This window comes from Chlamydomonas reinhardtii, chromosome 16, assembly GCF_000002595.2.
Source record: "Chlamydomonas reinhardtii strain CC-503 cw92 mt+ chromosome 16, whole genome shotgun sequence".
NCBI classification, from domain to species: Eukaryota; Viridiplantae; Chlorophyta; class Chlorophyceae; order Chlamydomonadales; family Chlamydomonadaceae; genus Chlamydomonas; species Chlamydomonas reinhardtii.
In genome coordinates, this window is record NC_057019.1 from 4,754,117 (window position 1) to 4,775,945 (window position 21,829).

At 67.3% G+C, this 21,829-nt stretch overlaps 3 protein-coding genes across 3 annotated transcripts; 1 reads left to right on the plus strand and 2 right to left on the minus strand.

The window, feature by feature from the left end:
* Nucleotides 1–11: 11 nt before the first annotated feature.
* On the minus strand, nucleotides 12–7,439 carry CHLRE_16g686650v5 (uncharacterized protein). The gene is made up of 13 exons (XM_043071585.1): nucleotides 6,839–7,439; nucleotides 6,347–6,465; nucleotides 5,735–5,852; nucleotides 5,218–5,347; nucleotides 4,762–4,846; nucleotides 4,321–4,578; nucleotides 3,338–3,889; nucleotides 2,893–3,064; nucleotides 2,287–2,414; nucleotides 1,890–2,046; nucleotides 1,450–1,566; nucleotides 783–958; nucleotides 12–493 (listed from the first exon to the last, which is right to left on the minus strand). The coding sequence occupies exons 1-13, from the start codon at nucleotides 7,350–7,352 to the stop codon at nucleotides 359–361; spliced, it is 2,661 nt and encodes an 886-aa protein (XP_042915915.1). The 5' UTR covers nucleotides 7,353–7,439; the 3' UTR covers nucleotides 12–358.
* Nucleotides 7,440–7,773: 334 nt separating this feature from the next.
* CHLRE_16g686600v5 (uncharacterized protein) lies at nucleotides 7,774–16,889 on the minus strand. Its single transcript, XM_043071582.1, has 8 exons — nucleotides 16,548–16,889; nucleotides 15,370–16,296; nucleotides 13,646–15,159; nucleotides 13,228–13,328; nucleotides 12,727–12,807; nucleotides 10,522–12,053; nucleotides 10,160–10,299; nucleotides 7,774–9,888 (listed from the first exon to the last, which is right to left on the minus strand). Exons 1-8 carry the CDS (start codon nucleotides 16,575–16,577, stop codon nucleotides 9,360–9,362), a joined length of 4,854 nt encoding a protein of 1,617 aa, XP_042915916.1. The 5' UTR covers nucleotides 16,578–16,889; the 3' UTR covers nucleotides 7,774–9,359.
* Nucleotides 16,890–17,049: 160 nt separating this feature from the next.
* Nucleotides 17,050–21,826, plus strand: CHLRE_16g686550v5 (uncharacterized protein). The gene is made up of 6 exons (XM_043071580.1): nucleotides 17,050–17,364; nucleotides 17,651–17,825; nucleotides 18,215–18,317; nucleotides 18,563–18,678; nucleotides 18,889–19,102; nucleotides 20,269–21,826. Exons 1-6 carry the CDS (start codon nucleotides 17,148–17,150, stop codon nucleotides 20,527–20,529), a joined length of 1,086 nt encoding a protein of 361 aa, XP_042915917.1. The 5' UTR covers nucleotides 17,050–17,147; the 3' UTR covers nucleotides 20,530–21,826.
* The last annotated feature ends 3 nt before the right edge of the window (nucleotides 21,827–21,829 follow it).

The window sequence follows — 21,829 nt, forward strand, 5'->3', positions numbered from 1 at the left end:
CTGTTGCAATGTTGGGCTTGCTGTTACAGCCGCTCACTGCATTGCGACGCAGCACTGCCACGAAAGCCCAATGCGCGTGCCCGCTAGCAGCCGCAAGGCGCTCGGCCCCCGCCGAGCGCCCCCGGCGTGAAGTCTCCACCATCGCGCCGCCCCCCGTCGACCTCCTGAAGACGCCACGCCGCACACACCCAGCACACTCCACTCCACGCCCTCAACCCGCTGCTTTGCAGCACCTCTGCGCCTCCCTCCTTGTTGGGCGGCCTCCATACCCCTACTCCCCGTTGTGCACTCTGAAAACCGAGCGAATCCACCTGCCTACTCCTGCAACACTAGCACACCTCTTCACGGCCTCGCGGCCTCACACATCTGCTGCCGCCGCCGCAGCCGCCGCGCCGCCCGCCACTTGCAGCCCCAGCGCGTTCTTCAGCGGCGGCAGTGACGCCGTCAGCTGCTCCAACATGGCCGCCGTGTCGCCGCCGGGCGCCGAAGAGGACTGAGGCAGCGAGGCAGCAGATGCAGGTGCAGGGGCACAAGAGGAAGGTCAAGCGGCCAGCAGGGGCAGGTGAAGGTGAGGCATTTGCCGCTTGGCCGCAGCCCCAGCCTTGCCCCAAGGCTTGGCCTGACGCCGGTGCGGTAACAGCCGTGTCGGTCCCACCAACCCACAGCGCAATCCACTCCCTCCGTCCTCCCCTCTCTCCTCCTCTTTCCTCCTTCCCTCCCTCCTCCTTCCTTCCTCCTTTCACCTTTCCCTCCCTCCCTCCCCGCCCCGCCCCGCCACGCACCTGTGCCCTCAGGTAGTCCACCACGCCCTCATGCAGCGCCGACAGCCCCCGCACACACGCCGCCAGCTCCTCAGACAAGCCGCCGCCGCCGCCGCCCTCCGCCGCCGCCGCTGTCAGTGCGGTCAGGCGACCCAGCACCGGCCCCAGAGCCTTGCCGGGCAGGCTCACGGCCTTGCCTGCAGCGGCGGGCGGTGACATGGTGATGTTATTGTTCTGGTACTTTGTGGTTTATATTGGTGTTGCTGGTACTTGCGGTCCGGCTGGTGCAAAGTGCCAGAACAGGCGGTAATCCCCCGACAGCGCGTGGAGCCAAGGCAGGGGGTGTGATGGAGGGGGGGGGTTACATTCATGATTAATTAATTAAGAAGTGATGGAGGGGGGGATTGCAAGGATTGGTACAGAGAAGTGCAGCGAAGTAGACAGCGGGTGTGGTGTTGCGCGTACCGATGACCGACGCCGTCCACAGGTCCAGCGCCAGAGAGGGGGGGAGGGCTGATGGCCGCGGAGCTTGCCGGCCGCGCCGGGGCTGGTGCCCAGGACAGGTGGCTCTCACTCTCAGCACACCCGCATGTGCGCGAGGCCCAGCATGCCCCTCCCCTCCCCTCGCCCCCATCCCCCCCACCCCACCCAGCCCCCACCACACCCTACCCGACCCACCCGCCCCTACCTGTGATGCGCAGGTGCGCCAGCGGCACCATGAGCGCCAGGGCCGCTGGCGGGTCGGCCTCGCCGGACAGCGCGCCCAACAGCCGCTCACGCAGCGCCGCCAGCGCCGCCTTCTCGCCTGTGTGAGAGAGAGGGGGGATGTTACATTCATGATTAGCTAAGAAGAGAAGGGTGAGGAGGAGCGGAGGGGTTGCGTTGTTGGAAGCGGAGGGGTTTCCAGAGGGCACCAGCGAAGGGGTAGGGGTTCGCAGAGTGGAGGAGGTGGTGTCAGCACAGCTCTTTGTGGCCAGCGCATGAGCAGGCCAACGGGCAACGGGCTGTTTGCGGAAACGAGGCACGTGTCAGCCGTCCAACCCGACGTGCGTCTGCTGGCCCCGCCTCCTCCTGCCGCCAGCCCCTCCTCTCCTCTCCTCTCCCCTCCCGCACACACGCCACGCTCACTCTTCTTATCTAGTTTCTTGACCCGCACGCCCACCGCCGCCGCGCCGCGGTCCAGCAGGGCCTCGGCCTCGCGCACACTGGCGGCGGCCGGCACCTCCGCCGCCGCCGCCAGCCCTTCAGCCACGTCGGGCGGCACAGCGCGCAGCACAGCCTTGACCTGCGGGGTGGGGTGGGGGTGGCGTTGGGGGTGGTGGTGGTGAGGGGGTGAGTTGAGGGGCAACAGGGCCGAGTGCGGTCGCATTCTATGACGTTTTTTAAGCATCGCGAGCGAGGCGAAGGCATGTGAGCATATGCGTAAGGCTGGAGAAGTCGCGTGTGCACGTGTGTGTGTGTGTGTGTGTGTGTGTGTGTTGGCGATAGTCTCCCGCGCACGCAATATGCCGTATGCTCTCCCCACCTCTGAAGCGCTGAGGAAGGCCCCGGGTGCGGCGGAGCCAGTGGCGGCGGCGGCGGCGGCGCCCTCGCCCTCCCCCTGGCAGTACTCGGCCCGAGCCCAGCGATGAAGCAGGTCGACGCACTCGGCTCCTGAGCGTGGGAGTGTGGGTGCGGGAGGGAGAGGTAGTTGATTTCTTAACGCAAAGCAAGCCAACCGGGTGAACCGAGACGAGGGGGCGGGCGGGCGGGGGTTGGACGGGCGATGCAGGGGGATGTGTGGGCCCGGTGGCCAAGGGCGGACAGGAAGCGGCTGGCCCGGACCAGCCGAACCATCAAGCCAGCCAAATCGGGGCGGGCGATCCGGGGCTTCTAAGCTGACCTGACACACAAGGAACCGCACACCGCACCCCTGCCCCGAACCCGTGCCCGCGATCCCGCGAGCGCCACATGCGAGTACCGTATTCAGTCAAGCCTACCGATTGCAGCAGGTCCAAATCAGCCGCAGCGAGAAGCGACCCCGCGCATTCAATACAAGCGCGAGCCACCTTTCTCGTCCCCTGCCTCCCACTCCCAGCCCCGCCCCGCCCCGTCCCCTTCCCCAAAGCCCGCGACTCCTCCCCACACGCACCCGTCGTGCGCAGCGCGTGCCGCATGAGGGTGGCGTGTGTCGCCTCGTCCTCCGCCGCGAAGCCCTCCGCACCCGCGCCGTACAGCAGCAGCCGGCCGTACGCCTCCTCCAGCGAGCGGGACAGGGCCTCCTTGGCGCGCCGCCGCTCCTCCGCGCCCGCAGTGAAGGCCGCCTGGGGGTGAGAGTGGAGAGGGTTCGGGATGTGGGGAGCGGGGGTGGAAGGGGTGGAAGGCGTGGGATAGGTGGAAGGGGTGTGCGGGGCGGGGGTGGACGGGTTGGAAGGGGTGGGATTGGGGGCTGTTTCCACTGTGCGCCCTGCCCCCGGGTTGCTTAAGCAACCCGGGGGCAGGGCGGGGCAACCACCACCACCCACCAGTCAATACACACACGCGCACACACACGTCCTGCCCACCAGCACACACACGCACACACACGCGCCACCCACCTGCAGCGCCTCCTCATACGCCACCACCGCGCCGGCCAGCAGTAGCGCCGCCACCGCCGCCGCCTTGTCTTCGCCGCCGCCGCCGCCGTCATCCTCCCAATCCATGTCCGGACACCAGACCGGCAACTTGGACGCAATCCAAGCAGCAGTCACGCCGCCGCCGCCGCCCGCCCCGCCGCCACCGTCCTTGCCGCCGCCGCCGCCCTTTCCTCCCGCGTCCTTGCCGCCTTTCCCGCCCGCCGCCGCCGCCGCCGCCTTGCCGCCGCCGCCCTTTTTCCCCTTGCCGGCCTTGCCCTTCGGCCCCATGCTCCAGTCATCTTCATCGTCATCGTCCGCCGCCGCCGCCGCACCCTTCTTCCCTCCCTTGCCGCCGCCGCCGCCGCCAACAGCAGCACCGCCGCCGCCGCCGCCGCCAGCGGCTGTGGCGGCTGCGCCGCCGCCTCCGGCCTTGCGCTCTGCCAGGGCCTTGTGTGCGAGCGCCCTCGCCTCGACGTCCAGCCGCTCCTGCAGCGCGGCTATGAGAGCGGCGCTGAGGACCCAGGTGCCGCCGATCTGTAAGTGGGGGTTACATTCATGATTATGTAAGAAGTGGGGGGTGCGGGGCGGTGGGTTTACAGTCATGATTGATTAAGGAAGAAGCGAAGTTGTAGTCAGGCACAGTGGTACAGCAGGCGCGGGGGAGGGGAAGGTTTTTGCGTGCAACGAAGAAGTGAAGGGGTAGCCAGGTACAGGGTTGGTGAAGCAAATACAGGCGAACGCCAGGCACTATGGGCCGACAGCAAGTAATGGAGTGAGTGCCGGCAGGCTGGCCGGCGCCTGGTTGCGGCGTGCGGGCACACGGCCGCGAGGGCGGGCCGGGCGCCCCACAACTCCTTTCCATGCCCGCAAGACGACACCCACCCAACCAGCCACCCACCTACCACAACCACCCCCACCAACCCCCCCCCCCCACCCCCACCCCCACCTCCACCACCATCGCCCACCACGTGTGCCTTGCGCTCCTTCACCGGCCGCCGCTCCTGCTCCCGCAGCGCCGGCAGCCGCCCCAGCAGCGCCGCCACGTCCGCCGGACCCAACACACTGGGCAGCAGAGGACCCACATCAACCCAGCCGCCGCCGCCGCCGCCACCTGCGCCGCCGCCACCGCCGCCGCCACCTGCGCCGCCGCCGCCAGCTAGGGACACGGCGTGGGCGTTGGCGGCCAGGACGTCGTCCACCGCGGCCTCCAGCGTGGCAAGTAGCTGCACGGGCACGTGCACGGCGGTTGGAGGTTTGTTGGGTGTGTTGGGTTTGTGGGCGTGCGTGGGCGTGTTGTGTTGGATTGGTGCAAGCGTGAAACGGCTTCCCCGGGGTATACAAGCACACCTCGCCTCCCACCCATCCCCTCCCCCCGCCCCCTCCCCTCCCCCCAGCCCCGCCCCCACCTGCGGCGCCAGGTATGCGCTCTCCAGCGCAACGCCCTTGGGGAAGGCCGCCCTCAGGTGCGCCCGCTCGTTGGAGATGCCCATACTGCAGGGCGCGTGTGTGCGTGTGCGTGTAGATGAGAGCGTGTTTGCGCGGGGGGATGAGAGTTGTGTGCGTCGGCAAGTGTTGTGTGCGTCGGCAAGTGTGTTTCAGTGTGTGTCAGTGTGTGTCAGGACGGGACGCGAGCTAGGTGGCGGCGTGGTGCGCTGCGCACCGGAGCGGCGGCATGCGGACGCACCCCGCCAGGAACCCCTGTGCCGCATCCTGTGACTATCCAACCGAACCACCTGCCGCCCCATGCTCCTCGCTCGTCTGCATTGGGTTCGGTTTAGTTTGGGCTGGTATCTACACCCCCCCCTCCCCCCCTCCACCACCTCCCCCTCTGCCTGCCAGCTCCCCCCCGCCGCGCCACTCACCGGCGCACCGTGTCGTAACCCACCCAGCCGTTCTGGCTGTAGAAGTTGGCCACCGCCTCCGCCGCCACCTCGCCGTACACCGCCGGCGTCCAGCTGCTGCCGCCGCCCTTGAGCGAGCCGCGCAGCGAGCCTGGCAGGGGCAGGGGCGTGCATGCGCACGTCAGCAACCTTGTGAGGAAAGTGTGTGTGTGTGTGTGTGTATATGAGTGTGTACCGTATCTGTGTGTATGTTTGTGTGTTTATGTGTGTAAGTTGTGTATGTGTGTATCTGTGTGTGCGTACATGTGTGTTACAGTAGTGGTGTGTACCCCTCGCCCCTCGCGCCCAGCCTCCACGCAGGTTTCCTGCGGAGACGCCTGGTAGCGCTGCAACTTCATCCTTTCCCGGTTGTGCTAGCGCCTTGATTGCTCATTTCCACAGCCTTCGCCTCATAGACACACGCACGCACGCACACACAAACACACGCGCACACACACACACACACACACACACACACACACAGCCCGCACGCACCCACCTTCCTGCACCAGCTCCTCAATGAGTGTGGCAATCACGCCGCCGCCGCCGCCCGCCGCCAGCGCCGCCGCCAGTCCGCCGCCGCCGCCCGCGTCCCCCGCCGCCACTCCCAGCCCCACCTGCAGCAGCAGCAGCAACAGCAGCAGGCGCACATCAGTGGCCCGGCTCCAGATCAGAATGCCGGCGTCAAGTCACGCTCACGCACACTAGCCCTATCCTAAACACACGAACGTGCCGGTGAGATGCAATGCCGACATTCTGACTTATACACAGTTGCGGGCCTCCAAAGCACCTGATGGCCACCCGGCATCTGGAGCCCCCCCGCCCCACGCCACCCCGACGTGGCCTTGCACACCGCACCACGCCGCACTGCAGCATACCCGCAGCTGCTAGCAGCTCCGCACCCTCTCTTCATGGCCCCGCCCCGCCCCGCGCCCCCGCCACACACAGCCCCCTCCCAACTCCTCCACTCGCCACTCCCCCCACTTGTGGACAAATCACTCCGTTCTCTCTGGAGACTACCCCCCCTTGCTCCTTCTCGCTCTTTTGCATCGGATCCGCTTTAGTTTGAGCTGGTATCTACAGCCCCCCCCCCCCGGCCCCGCCCGCCCACCTCTTTCAGCAGTGCCGCCACCAGCACGGGCCCCGTGGCGGCCCTCAGCGCCCCCCGCAGCTGTGACTTGATAGCGCGCAGGTAGGACTGCGTGTACAGCAGCCCAGCCTCCAGTCGGCCTGGGGATGAGCGGGGGAGAGGGGAAGAGGGGCGAGGGGGAGAGGGGGAGAGGGAAGAGGGGAGCTGTCTTGGCAAGGAGGAGTGTGTGCAGTGCCGACGTGGGGTGCAGGGGTGCAGGGAGGGTGTCAGGAGCGTGCAGGAGGTCGGGCGGAGAGGGGGGCGGAGGGCCGGGGGCAGGTGGCGGGTGGTGTGGGTTTGGTGCTGGCCCTGCCCTCCCCCCACCCCGCGCGTGCCGACCCCCCGCTGCGCCTGTGTGTCGCCACCTGTGTCTCGCCGCCGGGTGCGGCGCTTCGCCCCGGCGCCTCGCATATAGAGCACCGCACAGGCCCAGGCCGGCTAAATGGGTGGGGCGGCGAGCACGCCGCGACGCACCTTGAATGACCGTGCCCAAGCGGGACGTCACCACGTTCATAACCAGCTCCGTGGCGAGCCCATACTGCGCCGCGAGCTCTCCCACGTTGATTTGCCCCGACTCTTGCAGCTGGTCGTTGATTTCTGAGGCAATTGTGTCCAAATACTGCGTAGTGATCAGCTCGCCATTCACCTCCTGCACCGTCCCGGCGCTCTGCGCGATGATTGCTGCAACCTGGCGCTCGCAGTGAATTAGATCTACGCCCACAATTGTCGGCAGCTCCACGAGAGCGAGGCGACCACCCGCTTGTCGCAACGCCTTTTGCACCTCGGCACGCAGGCGCTCCACTGTCATGTATTCCTTGCCATTCAGGGTATGCAGGAGCTCTCCTTCCGACAGGATGCCAAGCTGGCGCAGTTTATTGATTAGCTCGACGACATTGCGCTCAGAGAGCTTTGCAGCGCTCTGGGCTTGCTGTGTGGCAGTAAGCTGGCTGAGCAGACTGCCCAGGTCCAGGCCTAGGGCAGCCTCCATTTGTTTGCTGCTTGAAGCACTCAGAAGACAACGCTATCGTTTTCCGCGAGGTGGAATTGTGCTGAATGTTGACGCGTATGCTATGCTTGAATGACATACATATACCATAGGCAAATACTGTGCATACCCGGGCTGCATTGTGTGCCGATGCGGCAGCGTGTACTGTGCTTGGATCCCGCAACCGTGTCCCCCGACCTCCGGACCGAATTGACCCTTTGGCTGGTACGATTAGCCGTTGCGGGCACACAGAGGAGCTGATACGTGGGCGATGCCAGGCTCATGCCTCAATTCAACGCACTCCTGCGGTCCTCTTGCTGCCTACGAAACAGCGCCGGCGCTCGACGAACGGTCGTCCACATTAGCTGTTGCCATTACCAGCGTCCATTCCGCACCCCGCGCCGAGGACAGAGGAGCAGCACTTGCTTCAATTCGCTTACACAGCCGCACGGCACGCACGGCACCCCAGACACCATTCGCCACGCGCTGCTTGCAGCCGCACCCGCACTCACCCACACTCACTACCGGTACGGTACGACTCCTGCTGCACAGCACGCTCCTCTGCCCCCACGAGCGACACGGCACCGCTGCACGAAGCCACACGGCACACGTAGCATGCGTCTAAAGGCACCCCCGCGGAGCTTCGGACCCCTGCGCGCTCACGTCAGCACACCAGCACTCCAGAACTCCACTCCAGAACTCCACTCAGTACCAGCCCTGCCCTACCCTGCCCTATCCTGACCTGCCCCGATCTAAAAAAACAATTTCGTTCTCGTGCAGGTGCATCTTTTTGCGGCGCAATCCCTCTCACCAGCTCGACCCTGACGCTGCGCCGGCTACCTGCCGGCATGCGCACCCTTTCCCTCCGTAATCATTATCACAATGAATGTCCGCTACCGTGCAATAGCAAGCCGTCGTCGCAATGCAAGCTGTTGGCGGACACCACCGGCAAGCATGATGCACCCACTCGGCAGACAGACGAGCAGAAACCACCACTTCTGACAGACTTCTGCATCGCCCACCTCCCTCCGCGGCCGACGCCCGGCTTGCTCATATGACGGGCACGCTGTCGCCACTCTCTAGACAAGGGCCAGTCACAAACACGCAGTCCTGTTAGGTTGGTGCACGTCAGCAAACTCGCATCCAATGCGACCGATGGGCTGCCTAGCACACAAGACTATCGGCATAAGCCGGCTGCCGCACAGCCGCGGCTGCAGAGCAACACACACTCATGCCAGCGCTTTCACGAGAACTCGTTTGCTTTGTTACGACTTTGCATCTAAGACAGGCACCCTTGGCCGGGGTGCAAGCGAAGACCAGGTGAAAGAACGCCACCATTCACACCGCCGGCTCAAACGCAACTCTTGGCGCTAGCCATGAAAAACACACCCATACACACATAGCATCGCGCGTGCTCACAGCCGTCTCTCCGTTTCACACTAGGTATTGTGTTGCCCATGCTTCCTCACGATGTTTCCTCCAATCCTTGGTTACCGCCCCTCAGAACCCGTCACAGCCTGGGTTCAAGATTGGAGCCTGGTCCACTCCTTGTAACCTCCAGCGCCGAACACGAAAGCCGCCCCAGTAAGCTGTTTCCATGGACGGCTACCTTATTCGGGACCGCTTGGCACGTGCCAGCCTGCACCGAGCGCCGGACCCAACACCACACAGTCCGCCTCCCACTACCAGACTCACGACAAGCCTCTCGAGCAACGTGCGGAATGTAAGCCGCGATGCGAGCTTAGCAAGGTACGACATCTGCAGTGTGCAGCAACCAGCACAACGCTGCCAGCATCAGTCCAACGCGCAGAACTCCTGCCGCAACGCCTTCCCAGTCGGTCGCGTGCGCCCGCGCACCCGCCCTCCCGGGACGCCCAAGCCCCACGCTAGTACGCCACCTCCCCACCACCTTCAGCACATGCGCAAGCCACACACGCCTCGCCGGTCCCCAGCCGCGGCCCCCCAGCCGCTCCAACCGCCCGGCCGCGCCTGCGGGGTGCACAGCCCGCCTCAGTCCTGCTCCTGCACCCGCGCGCGCTCCTGCAACTGCGCCTGCTCCGCCAGCAGCTGCTGCAGGTGCGCCGCCAGCTGCTGCTGCGTAGTGAAGCTCATGAAGCCGACGCTGCCGCCCTCGCCCCCGCCCACCGCCCCTCCCCCGCTCCCAGAACCCCCGCCGCAACCGATCACGCTGCCCGCCGCCAGGCTCAGGCTCAGGCCGCCAAAGCCGCAGAAGCCCGCCACGCCGTCCGGCGCAGCCCCGGCATCCCGCGTCAGCGTCAGCAGCTCCCCCATGTCCTCCCCCGCCTCCAGCTCGTCCAGCTGCAGCTCGAGCGGCAGCAGGCCGCGGCCGCTGCCCTGGCCGCTGAGGCCAGGCGAGGAGGGCGGCATGGGCAGACCCGACAGGCGCCAGGCCGGCGGCGGCACGCCCATGCGCTCCATGAGCTCGCGGCCAGTGGCGGCGGGCACGGGCATGTGCTTGGAGCGGAACTCGCATATGGACAGGTCGGCGCCCACCGAGACAAGGTGCTCGCACAGCCACCTGCGTGCGCGGCGGCGAGGTGTGTGAGGGGAGGCGTGTGTAAGCAGGAGGTGTGAGGGAGAGGTGTGAGGGAGATGCTGCAGCAGCAATGGGGTGGCAAAGGGGGCCAAGCGTGCCACTCGGCAGATGCAGAGGGGCCCCGCGACCTGGTGACACGCCGCGCAGACCGACCCCTCCAGCCGGCGGCGCAGCGGGGCACGCACGCACGCACGCAAGCACACACACAGGCACGCACGCACGCACACAGGCACGCACGCACGCACGCACGCACCTGAAGTTTTCCTCTCGCGGCCAGTAGTGGCCGCTGTCGGCTGTCAGCAGCCGCAGCTGGCCGTGCCGTGCCGCCAGGCCGCCCGCCGCCACCACTGCGCCGCCGCACAGGAAGCTGGAGTGGTGGAAGCGGCCACGCACCTGCGCAGCAGCAGCCACACACAAGGAACGCCGGCACCGGGGGCAGGCGGGATGTCAGCAGGCGACAGTGAAGGAGAAGGGGGGTGACCTTCCATGCAAGACGGGGTGACTATTGAGTACTAATTAGATCATGGCGGTGCGCGTCTGCGGCTGTGTCCGCGCCCGCCCCGCCCCGCCCCGCCCCGCCCCGCCCCGCCCCGCCCCGCCCCGCCCCACGCACACCTTGGGGTGCACGTACAGCCGCAGCTCGGGATCCACCACATAGATCCACTTGGTCACCTTCTCTTGCGCGCCATCCCCCCGGTCCCCGCCCACCGCCACCAGCCCCGCCGTCGCAACGGCCGGCGGCGCCGGCGGCGGCGTGCGCGGCAGCGGCGCGCCGCCGGCGCCGCCGCCGCCGTTGCTCGCGTTCGCGGCGCCGCCAGCGGCGGCGGCGATCGCGGTCGAAAGCGCCGTCGCGGGCGCGGCGGCGGCGCCGCAGCCCTCCGTGCCGGCGCCATTGCTGGGCCCGCTGGCGACGGCGCTGGCGGCGGCGGCGCCCGAGGGCGAGCCCACCGCGCCGGCGGTGGCGGCGCTGCCGGCCGAGGCGGCGGGCGAGGCAAGGCCGGCGCCCATACGCAGCAGCTCTAGCTGTCGGGCCAGGTTGGCCGCCTCCACCTCCTGATGCAACACCGGCATGGGCTGCGGCCCGTCCGAAGGCAGCACCAGCACGGGCGGGTGCGGGTGCGGGTGCAGCACAGGCACGGCCTCCGCCTCCGCCACGCTTTCCAGCGCGGACACGTGCGCCGCTGCCGCGGCCGCGGCCGCCGCCGCCGCTGCCGCCGCCGCGTGCAAGTTAGGCAGGCCGGCGAAGCTGAGCCGGGGGTCATTGTCTGTGACGCTCCGAGCGCGCTCCAGAGACAGCCGCAGCCCCGCCGACTCCGCCTCCATCGCCGCAGCCGCACCTCCTGCGTGCGGGTTTGCGGCCTCGGGTGGTGGCGGGAGCTGCTGCGGCGGCTCCGCTGTGTCCAGGCAGGGGCGGCCACACGTGCCGTTGGCGCTGCCCGCGCCGCTGCCCGCGCCGGAGCAGCAGCCGCTGCCGCCAGCGCTGCTACTGCCGCCGCCGGCTCCGGGGATGGGCCGCGCCGAGCTGCTCGACGTCTGCGAGCCGCAGTCGTCGCCGGCGGCCGGCGGCGCGCTGCCGCCACTGCACCCAGCCACTACCTCCCCAGCCGCCGCTGCCTCCGCCTCCGCCTCCGCCTGCGACTGAGGCTGCTGCTGCAGGTGCCCGTTCGCAGCCACGCTGTCAAAGTCGAGCACACGGCCCTCAACCGGCCCCGACGGCGCCGCGGTCACCGCCACTGCCGCCGCCGTCGCCGCGCCCGCGCCAGCGGCGGGCGTTACCTCGAGGCTGTTGCGGCCCTCGTGCCCCTCGTGCAGCGTGCCCATGGTGGCGCCGCCGCCGCGCGCCCGCACACTGTTGCGCGACTGCAGTCCGCCGCCGCGCGCGCCCGCCGCCAGACCCGAGCTCGTCACGCGAGGCGAGGTCGCGCTGGAGGCGTGCTGCGAGCCCTGCTGCGAGCCCGGGCCCGAGCCGGCGGCAGCGGCGTCGCCGGAGGCGGCGGCGGCGGCGGCCGCAGCGGCGGCGGCTGCGCGGCCGGCGGATCCCATCCACCAGGCGGCGGCGCCCTCGCCGAGTAGCGAGAGCGGCACCGCGGGCGGCGGCGGCGTGGGCGGCCGCCGGTACTCGTCTATGGAACAGCGGCCGTCGGGACCTGCGGCGAGATGGGAGAGTACGTGGGGGAGACCAGTGCGCGTGTCAGGACGGCAACGTGCCCTGCGCCAACTTGCTGCCCGGGTCCGGTTCCGCAATAATGCTTACGGTACGCCCGCGGCACGCTCGCGTTCTGCTGCACTAGTCCCTGTACCTTTGTCTGCCGTCACAGCCCTCAGCACAACAACGTCAAGGTGGTAGTACCATAACACACTGATTTGGTGTAAACCATGGACATGAGGGGCCTGTTTGATACGGGTGCGCCATGCTAGCCCCTGCCCCTGCCCCTGTCCCTGTCCCTGCCCCTGCCCCTGTCCCTGTCCCTGTCCCTGCCCCTGTCCCTGCCCCTGCCCCTGCCCCTGCCCCTGCCCCTGCCCCTGCCCCTGCCCCTGCCCCTGCCCCTGTCCCTGTCCCTGTCCCTGTCCCTGTCCCTGTCCCTGTCCCTGTCCCTGTCCCTGTCCCTGTCCCTGTCCCTGTCCCTGTCCCTGTCCCTGTCCCTGTCCCTGTCCCTGTCCCTGTCCCTGTCCCTGTCCCTGTCCCTGTCCCTGTCCCTGCCTTCATCCCAGCCCCAGCTGCCCCGTATCCCTCACCTCACGCAATTGTCTACCGCCACCGCCCTGCCCTGTGCCCGCCCTGCGCCCCTGCAGCCCACCCTGCGCCCCTGCCGCCCGCACCTGTGTGCAGCAGCTTGCCGCTCCGCTTGTACCTCAGCAGCCCCGTCTCCACGTCCACGTCCAGCTCATACTCCAGCAGCTCTGTGCGGTCAGGCGGCGGCGGTGGTCAGGCGGCGGTCAGGCAGCAGTCAGGCGGCGGTCAGGCGGCGGATGGCGTCAAAGTGAGGCAACGCGATTGCGGCCCAAGGGGGGTGCCACCGTGGGGGCTCTCAGTGGCTATGCTTTTGCTGGTCAGGGCGGGCCCGGGACAGGCTGCAGAATGTGCATCTGGCCTGGCGTGCGCATTCTGGACTAGCTGGCAACTGCCAGGCGCGCCTGACGGAGGCAAGTCAGGCCTGGCCGCATCGGGCGTATCGGACCCAGCAGACAGACAGGCAGGCGTATCGGACACAACAGCCCGCGGACGGGCAGGCAGGCGCACTCCCAGCTCCCAGCCCGCAGCCCCCAGCCCCTGGCTGCTGCAGCTGCTGCAGCTGCAGCTGCTGCGGCTGCCGGCCTCACCTGTGGGCGTGAGGTACTTGACTCGCTCCGTGTCCAGCTTGGCTCGCGACACGCCCAGGTGCCGCAGGTCCACCTCCAGACCCGGACCGTGGTCCAGCCACCTGCGAGGCGGAGGCGGGTTGTAAGTAGCCGAACTAAACTGTAAACCAAGCCCATGCTAGCGGAGCACAGGCACAGGGGAGGGGTCCAGGACATTAGACCAGGTGGCCAGGGGACGGCGGGACGCGGTGCGGGGTGTGCGAGTGGACACGCCCGCTGCGTGGTCGCTGCGTGGTCTTGTAGCAGCGACGAGCTGAATTTGAGGCTCTATGATATGATGTCTACTGCTAGGCAGCACATTTTGCATGCGTAGCAACCATCACCAACACGTCTCATGAAAGAAACCAGCCGACGCACGCGCTCTGCAGGCCGCACCTACCTGAAGAAGTTGGAGCCGTTGCCGACGCTGCTGCGGTTGGACATGAGCTTGGCCGCCCGCTGCGCCGACGTGCCGCCCGCCGCCTGCATCGCCGCCACGCACACCGCCGCCATGCCGCCGCCGCTGCCGCTCGCAGGAAGACCCTTCGCCGCTGCCGCGGAGCCCGCAGCCGCCGCTGACCCCGGCTGCAGGTGCGGGTTCTGGGGCTGCTGCTGCGGTGGCGTGGTGAAAGCTGCGTCGCTCTCGCCGGCGGCGCGGCCGGCGGCCGGAGTTGCAGGCGTCACGCCTGTTGCTGCTGCTGCTGCTGTCGACGCCGCTGCAGTCTGGTGCTGGTGCGGCGGCTGCGGCGGCCCCATGTCGATCATGGCTGCCATCATGAAGCGCTTGGAGGGGCTGCACAGGTGGTTGCGCGAGGCATTGGGACTGCCGCCAGGCACCACACCGCCGCCGCCCATGCCGCCCGACGCCGGTACGTCTATCGAGGCGGCCTTGGCCGCCAAGCACGCCGTCGTGCCCGAAACCGAGTGTGCCTGGCCCAACAGGTAGCGCCGAGCTGACGTGCGGGGACGGTCCGGCGCCGAGGTGCTGACGTCGCCAACGCTGAACCGCCGCCCCGCCGCGGCGCTGCCGCCCGGGCGCTGCGACACGGCGCCGTCGGCGCCGGCGCCGGCTTCGCCTCCCGAGCACGAGCTGGATGCCCCCTCCACGTGTGCCAGCAGCGTCGACGACGTGGGCGAGTGGCCGTCGGCACAGCCGTCACACGGCGTGCCGCCAGCCGCGTCGCCGCCGTCCTGCGCGCTGCTGCGGCCGTCGGCGCCGCCGTCAGCGGCGCCGGTGCCGGCTCCCCCGGGCGAGCTGAACGCTCTCCCGCGGTGTACGCTGCCCTCGCGCTGCTGCAGCTCCGACTCGCCCGCCGCCTCGCCGTCGCGACTGCCGCTGCCACTCGCGCCCACGCCACCTTCTGCCGCCGCTGACGCGGAAGCCGCAGCAGCGGCGGCTACAGCAGCAGCCGCGTCAGCTGCTGCCGCAAGGGACTCCGCCGCCGGCACCTCCGGCAGCGGCTCCAGACAGGAGTTCGCCCGCAGCTGCGGCGCCTCGGCACCCAGGCCCGTGCCCGCGGTGAGCCCGCCCGTGTGGGAGCGCGACAGCCCCGGGCCCTCAGCAAACCGCGACGGCCCCGCCGCCGCCGCCGCCCCATGGTGGCCATGCCCGCTACCCCCTCCCGCCCCTGCCCCCGCTCCCACTCCCGCTCCCGCTCCCGCCGCCCCTGCTCCTACGCCCGCAACGGCGCCTGCGACGCTGGCCACCGCCAGGGTCGCCAGCTGTGTGTGCGAGGGCGAGGGTGACATGAGGGCGGGGCTGGGCGGTGGCGTGAGCTCGGCCGCCTCCATCTCCGCCACCCAATAGTCGAAGTAGACGCGCAGGTTGGAGCCGTAGCGGTGCTGCTCGTCCGTCACCTCCAGCCAGTGCTCACAGCGCAGCAGGAGCTGCGGGTGCGGCCCGCGGAACGAGCCCTGCATCAAAGAATGATTATTGTGAGTGCCAGCGCGTGAGACAGGGCCAAGGAAGATAGGGCCAAGACACCTGCCCGTGGAATGCTGGCACACGGCGGCATCCAACTATGCAACTCCTGGAGATCAGGCCCAGTCCCAAGTCCAAGCCTCGGTCCCAGCCCCACAGCCGCAACGCGCGCCGCGTCAGACCGAGCCTGCCCCGCCCCTCACCTTGCCCGCTAGCCGCAGCGCGCCCCGCGACGCCCGCACCCAACGCATGTAGGCGACCAGGTTGTCACGCGTGAAGTTGGCCTTGCGGTTGGTCATGCTCGACTGCCGCAGCGCCTCGCCAGCCGCCGACGCAGACGAATCGTTCAGGCTGGCACGCGACGAGCGACAGCGGTCATACGGGAGTACACAGCTGCCGCCGCCAGAAATGAGCCCCCCGCCGCCGCTGGCGATCGAGCCGGCGCCGGCGCCCGCGCCCGCGCCGCCGCCGCTGCCTGCGGCGGCGCGCGGGCTTGCGGCGCCGGACAGCGCCGGCAGGCTGCGGTGTTCTAACAACGGGCCGGGGAGCTGCGAGGCGGCGGCGGAGCTGGGGGGCGTAGGGGCGGCGTAGGCGGTGCCGCCGGCCGCTGGTAGGAAGGCGCTGTCGCCGGGGTCAACTGAGGTGACGGCCGGCAGCAGATTGGACAGCTCACGTGACAGCGCGCCCGCCAGGTCTAGGCTGTTGCTGGGGGCGGCGTTGCCGGATGGCGGGTGCGCGGCGGAGCCGCAAGCGGTGGCGGTGACAGCGCTGCTGCTGCTGTCCTGCATGCAGCTGCTGAAGCTAGGCGGGTCGGACAGCGCCGTGAGCGGCGCGGGGCCGGTGGAGCCCCCGCCGGCGCCGGCGCCGCAGTGCGGTGCGCTGGCGTCGGGGGAGCAGCCCGATGGGCTGCTGCCGTCGGGCGTGGAGCTCCGGTGCTGAATCATGATGGGGTGATAGGCGCCCTGCGTTGACGCAGGCAGCGCGGTGGCTGCCAGCGCAGCACCCCCCGGTTGCACCGGCGTGGTCCGTGGCAGCGGAGGCGCTGACTCCGCGAGCTCAGTATCCTCCTGCGCCTGCCGGTCGTGCCCACCGACGCTGCCGTAGCCGGGTCGGAAGAGTGTGCCGAACGCCTGCGAAGGAAAACGAGCACTCCCGCGGTGAAAAGAGGAAAATTGTGTGCGAGAAGAAGCACCGCTGGAAACCACCGCAGGGTGCATTTCTAGTTTTTTCCTAGCATAAAGTAGAGAATGCGGGCGAAAGCAGACGCAGCGAAGGCCCTCAGCTGGACTCGCGCACGTCTGCTGGTTCTGGACCTGGCACACGTGTGGAAAGGTGCCCGAGAAACTTCAGGGCAACATTCTCTAAAACATTTGCAGCTAACCTTTCCCATTGAGCCCAATATCTGGGACATCTCCGAGCTTCGCCACTTCCACGCTCAGGCCGGGACTTCCTCGAGGAGCCCGGCCCAATTTTTGTCAAGAGAGACGGCCAAAAACAAGAACTGTGCTGTCGGAGGCTCGCGAGGAAGATGCGCGAACAAAGTATTTTTGTCGAGTTTGTGCTCTGCGCTTGTTCCGGGCGACCCCGACGTAGTTCGCTGCAAATATATCTGTGAACACGCTTGCTGTCGGTGCGAAATGCGTTTATCAAGAACGGAAAGGGAAGAAGACAACGCTGCAGCAGCCCGATGACCCGAGCCTCGAGAGGTGCTCCGCAGGTATTGGGCGTACTAAAATAGAGTATTTATCATGTATGTTGGTATTATGTTGAAGTGGTTTGCTGGAGTTGCGGTGGAATAACTGTCAGAATGGGAGCACGGCCCATGCGACTACCGCTGAACTGGCTGTTTGGGTGCAACCGTCTCTGCCAGCAAATATCTTCATGGTCACCGGAAATGTAGATGTGAAAATGAAAATGACATAGCACCGGGCTATCTTCGTAACCCTGCAGAATGGGCGAAAGGCCAACTAGAGAGAGGGAAATGTGGGTACTGTGCAACATACTGCTCGTTCTTTTAGCTTATAGCACAGGCGCCCAGGCGCTAGGCAGCCCCTCGTCGAGTGCGGCAACCGCGCCATCTACACCAGCGAGCACTCAGGCAGCTCAGGCTCCGGCAGCGTCAACCGCAGCGCACAGCGATGCGGAGTGCAGGATCATCTCGGGGCCTTCAGCGCTCGGGGCACAGCTGCTGCTGTTAGGTGAGAGGGCGCCCCCTGGCCTGCGTTGGTGGCGGGCTCCACCGCACCCTAACAGCGCACACCCTTCCCTGGCTTGCGGGTCACATATGCACACACATATCCTCACGCACAAAGGATCAGCGCCGGTGGCTGTGGCTTTGGCCCGTATCCCGGAGCTCTGCAATGGGATTGGGCACAGGCGGAGGGTGCGTGCGGCGCCACACGCTGCCGACGGCGAAACATGGCGTCCACAGCTAACGGCGCCGCCGCCGCCGCCGCATGAACCCATACCTCTCATGCGCTGCAGTCATTGTCATATCGGCGCTGCTTTTAAAGCGGCATCAGGAGCGGCCGCGGAGAGCCTGGAATGTGTGGCTCCTAGACGTTAGCAAGCAGGCGTGCAGCGCCGGCGCGGGGCACCTCTGCGGAATGGGGATCGCCGTCATTGCCCACAAACGAGCGGCTGGCGCGTCCGAATGCGGGTGAGTGGCACGCTGGAAGCGCGCTTGGGCGGGAATGCAGGCGTACAAGGTTGCGTGGGGTCTTGAGGTCCGCATGGATTGAAGCCGCGGAGGATCGCGGTGCCATCGCGGTGATCACGGGGGGTGGCGGTGGCGCCGTGCCCTCGGCTGCTGCCTCACTCTCAAGCACCAGCCTCTCGTGTACCACTCGCCCTTGTGTCGAACCCCCCTCCCCCCTGGTCTCTTCACCCCTACACACGCCTGTGTGCTGCCCCCTGCCTGGGATCAACTGCCCCTACCCACCTCCCACTGCCCCGCCCATGTGGCCACCGCTCCAACCGCACCGGATGGCTACCCCCCTCCTCCCACCGTCCTGACCACGCAGCCCCCACACCCCTCCCCTTCCTCAGCTGGTACCTGGTGGTGTACCTGATGGACTGCACACTGGGCATCAGCCTGGCCATCGCCTTCCACCGCCTCATGCACGTGGCAGTGCGCCGCCGGCACGGACAGGTGAGCGCGGCCGTGCGGACTTGCCTACCGTATGCGTGCGCAATTGCGCACGCATGTCAGGGAGGGTGCGTGAAAGTGCGTGTGCGTGCATGTGCGCCCCGCTGCTATCATGGCTGGACCCTTTTCGGCCGACGAGCGGGTGTATCGCATTCGTTGCTGCCGCCGTGCCGCTGACCGCCCTGTCGCTGACCCTCCCGCGCTCCGGCCCAACCAAGTCCTCCCCTCCTGTTGCTGCTCCTGCGCAGCTGCTGGCGGCGCGCGACCGCGACCACCGCGGCCAGACTGAGCAGCAGCGGCCCTGGCACCCATGGACGGAGGCGCTGCTGGAGAGCGGCAACTACGGCGACCCGCCCAGCGCACGGTGAGGCCGTTGGGGAGCGGACTAGCGGAGGAGCGGGCAAGGGAAGCGAGGAAACGGGCGGTAGGCAATAAATACCAGAGGCACAGCGCGGCGCTGACGGGGCTCCGCTGCCTGCACCCGCCCCGCTAGCTTGGCTTGGTTTTTGGTGCACTTTGGGCTGGTGCTTACGTACTTACAACCCACCCACACCTGCCATGCCACCTGCCGCAGGCGCTGGGCCATCCAGGCCGCGGGCTGGGTGACGTGTGTGGTGAGCGCGCGGCTGTCGGTGGGCGTGACGGTGCTGTCCTCGCTGCGGCTGATGGGCGCGCTGGCGGGCGGGCTGGACCGGGTGTGTGCGGGCCACCCCGAGGCCGAGCTGTTCACGGTGATGGTGGGCATACCCATGCTGCTCAACGTGGGGCAGGCCTGGATCCAGGACCAGGTGAGGGGCTGGGGGAGGGGAGGGGAGGGGAGGGGAGGGGAGGGGAGGGGAGGGGAGGGGAGGGGAGGGGAGGGGAGGGGAAGCCATCCATGGGATGGTGTGTATCAAATATGAAGTGAAGTGCCGACGTCCAGAGGTACAGCGGGCACACGCGACGCATTCCATACCGTTGTTTCGCCAGCGGCAGGCTGCTGGTTCCCCCGTGTTTCCGTGGCGGCTAACGCTAAAATACTAAGTTCCTATTGAAAGCAAGTAGTCTGGAGTAGTAGTGGTGATAAGTAAGGCTCGTTGGTAAAGAAGCTGAGTGCATGCGTCTAGGTGGCTAGCTTAGCTGCTGCGGCGCGAAACCGGGACCCCGCGAACTCACCTAATCGCTCAGCAATGCAAGCCACGCCAGAGCCGCGCGCGCAGGGGGAAGCACACACAGGAAATGGGCGAGCAGCAGTAAGGCGTGGCGGACTCAAACGGCAAACAGGCGGCACAGACATACAAGCAAACGTGCAATGCGAGTAGTAGTGAGAGCCAAAGTAAAAACGTAAAAAAACGGCACGACCACGCGAACAAGCATAAAAGCAAGGGCAGCCCAAAAACGCAATGGGGTCCACACGATGCCCGGAGCACACGCACACACACTCACGCAGACACACACGCAAAGCCCCGACAACCAACAACGGCGGGGGAGGAAAGGGGAGGGGAGGGGAGGGGAGGGGAGGGGAGGGGAGGAAGGGGGGTTACAGAGGAAGGGAGTTGTAAGTACCAGCCCAAACTGGGGGGAGGGGTGAAGGGGAGGGGTTGCAAAGATGGCACACAGAAGTGTAGCGAAGTAGACAGGGGTGACCGGAGGAGAGATTAAAGGGGAACGCCAGGTACAGCGGGCACACAGCAAGTGGAGAACGTCAGGCGGGGAGAAAGGCACCTGGAGGGGACGGAGAGGGGAGGTGGGAAGGAGGGAGGGGAGGCAGGGCTGGCCAGACGTTTGGCGCCGGTAGGGCTGGGGAGGTTCATGAGGCCACGCACGTGTCAGGGCCAGGCAAGCACACGACACGTCCACGACCCCACATCACGACGCCTCATCTGCCATGCTGCCCATGCACTCATGCACTCATGCATCCCCCTCGCCTCCTCGCCTCCTTGCCTCCTGGCCGCCGCCGCCGCCGCCCTTGTAGGTGCTCAAGTGGACCGCGCGGCGGCGCATCAAGCGCGGCGGCGACGAGCCGTCACCCGACGACCGCGGCGACCTGCTGCTGCCGCTGACCGGCGGCGGCGGCGGCGGCGGCGCGGGCGGCGGCGGCGCTGGCGGCAGCAGCAACACGCTAGCGAAGGGCTCATCTGACGACCTGCATCTGGTGGTGGCGGCGAGCGGCGGGCTGGGGAGGAACCGTAACACGTCGACTGTGATGGACAAGGCTCCAGGGCTGTCGGACTAGCGGGAGCCAGGGGCGGCGAGCGGCTGTGGGAGATAAGTGGCTGCAACATGCCTATGAACTGGACGGCCGCGGTCTAGGGAGGGGTGCATGGATGCAGGAGTGGTGGATGAAGTTAGATGCTGCCGGCATCGCAGGGGTGCGCATGCCGGCATGTGGTATTGGGGGGCTGGTCACCTGTGCCGCGTGAGGTTTTTTTTGGTGTGTGATTGCGGGCTGTTGGGGTGTGGTATGTTGCCCTTGTGGTGCCGCGTTGTGGACTTGTGGTGGTCGCAGCCATGGCCGGCCGTTTGTTCCTGGTGTGTGCATGGCATCCTGAAGGGCCGCCATGCAAGTGGCTTACCATCACTGATAGAGATCGGGGATAGAGATTGAGCACATCACAGGCACGCGCATAGATCGGGGCACGTTTACATGCAAGACAGAGAGTGTCACTGCGAAACGCGCCCTCCCAGGTACCAAGTTCAGGCATGGGTGAACATACGTGTGCATACGGTAGGCAGGTAGAAAACTTGCCCTTCTCACATGCTCTGCCCCCGGGTCCCACTGTACTGGATATGCGGCTCTGGGTATCCGCCATGCGAGTGGCTTGGGTGCTGAGACAATGTTAAGTTTTGTGGTGGGCGTCCACGTGCGGTGTGGTTGTGTGCATGTCGGTTGTGTTTTGTGGGTCCAGAATGGTGGACCAGGCGGAATGTATTCCATTTCGCCAAGCACTTTATGCAGGCTGCGGCACTGTGGGTGTTGCAGCCCGCTCTTGCCAAGTGGCACCTGATGCGTACATACGGTATGTGGCTGGTGTTTTTGGGTGCATGCGAGGGCCGGCGTGTGCCAGACAAAGGGGCGGAGGGTTCCTCGGCACGGCGCGCGTCGTGGATTGTTGTCATGGATTCTACGGGTCTGACGGGTGCCTTGTGCCCCATGTCCGTGCGTGCATGGTGTGAGGACGGGTGAGATGCAAGTGGGAGGGCGAGTGGGGGAGTGAGTGCTGGTCTGGTTGCAGGAACAAGAAACGACGAGTGCCCATAGCTGGAGGGGCGGAGTCCTGCAGCAGGCACCAGGCGGTGATCGGGACGCGTGCTGTGATCATTGTGTGCTGCGTCGCGTTGCGCTGCTGCCGTACCCGTGCCGCACTGAGCACGGCGAGGCCTGCTGTGGCGGCCTGCTACGGGGGCCGGGTGATGGCTGGATGGATTGGCTCGGTGGCTCCACCTAGGAAGCAGAAGCCTGAGGCCCTGCTGCAACGTCGGCTTCTGCACTGGGCGGGTCTCGCTGAATTGCTGAAACCACCGCCAACGCAATG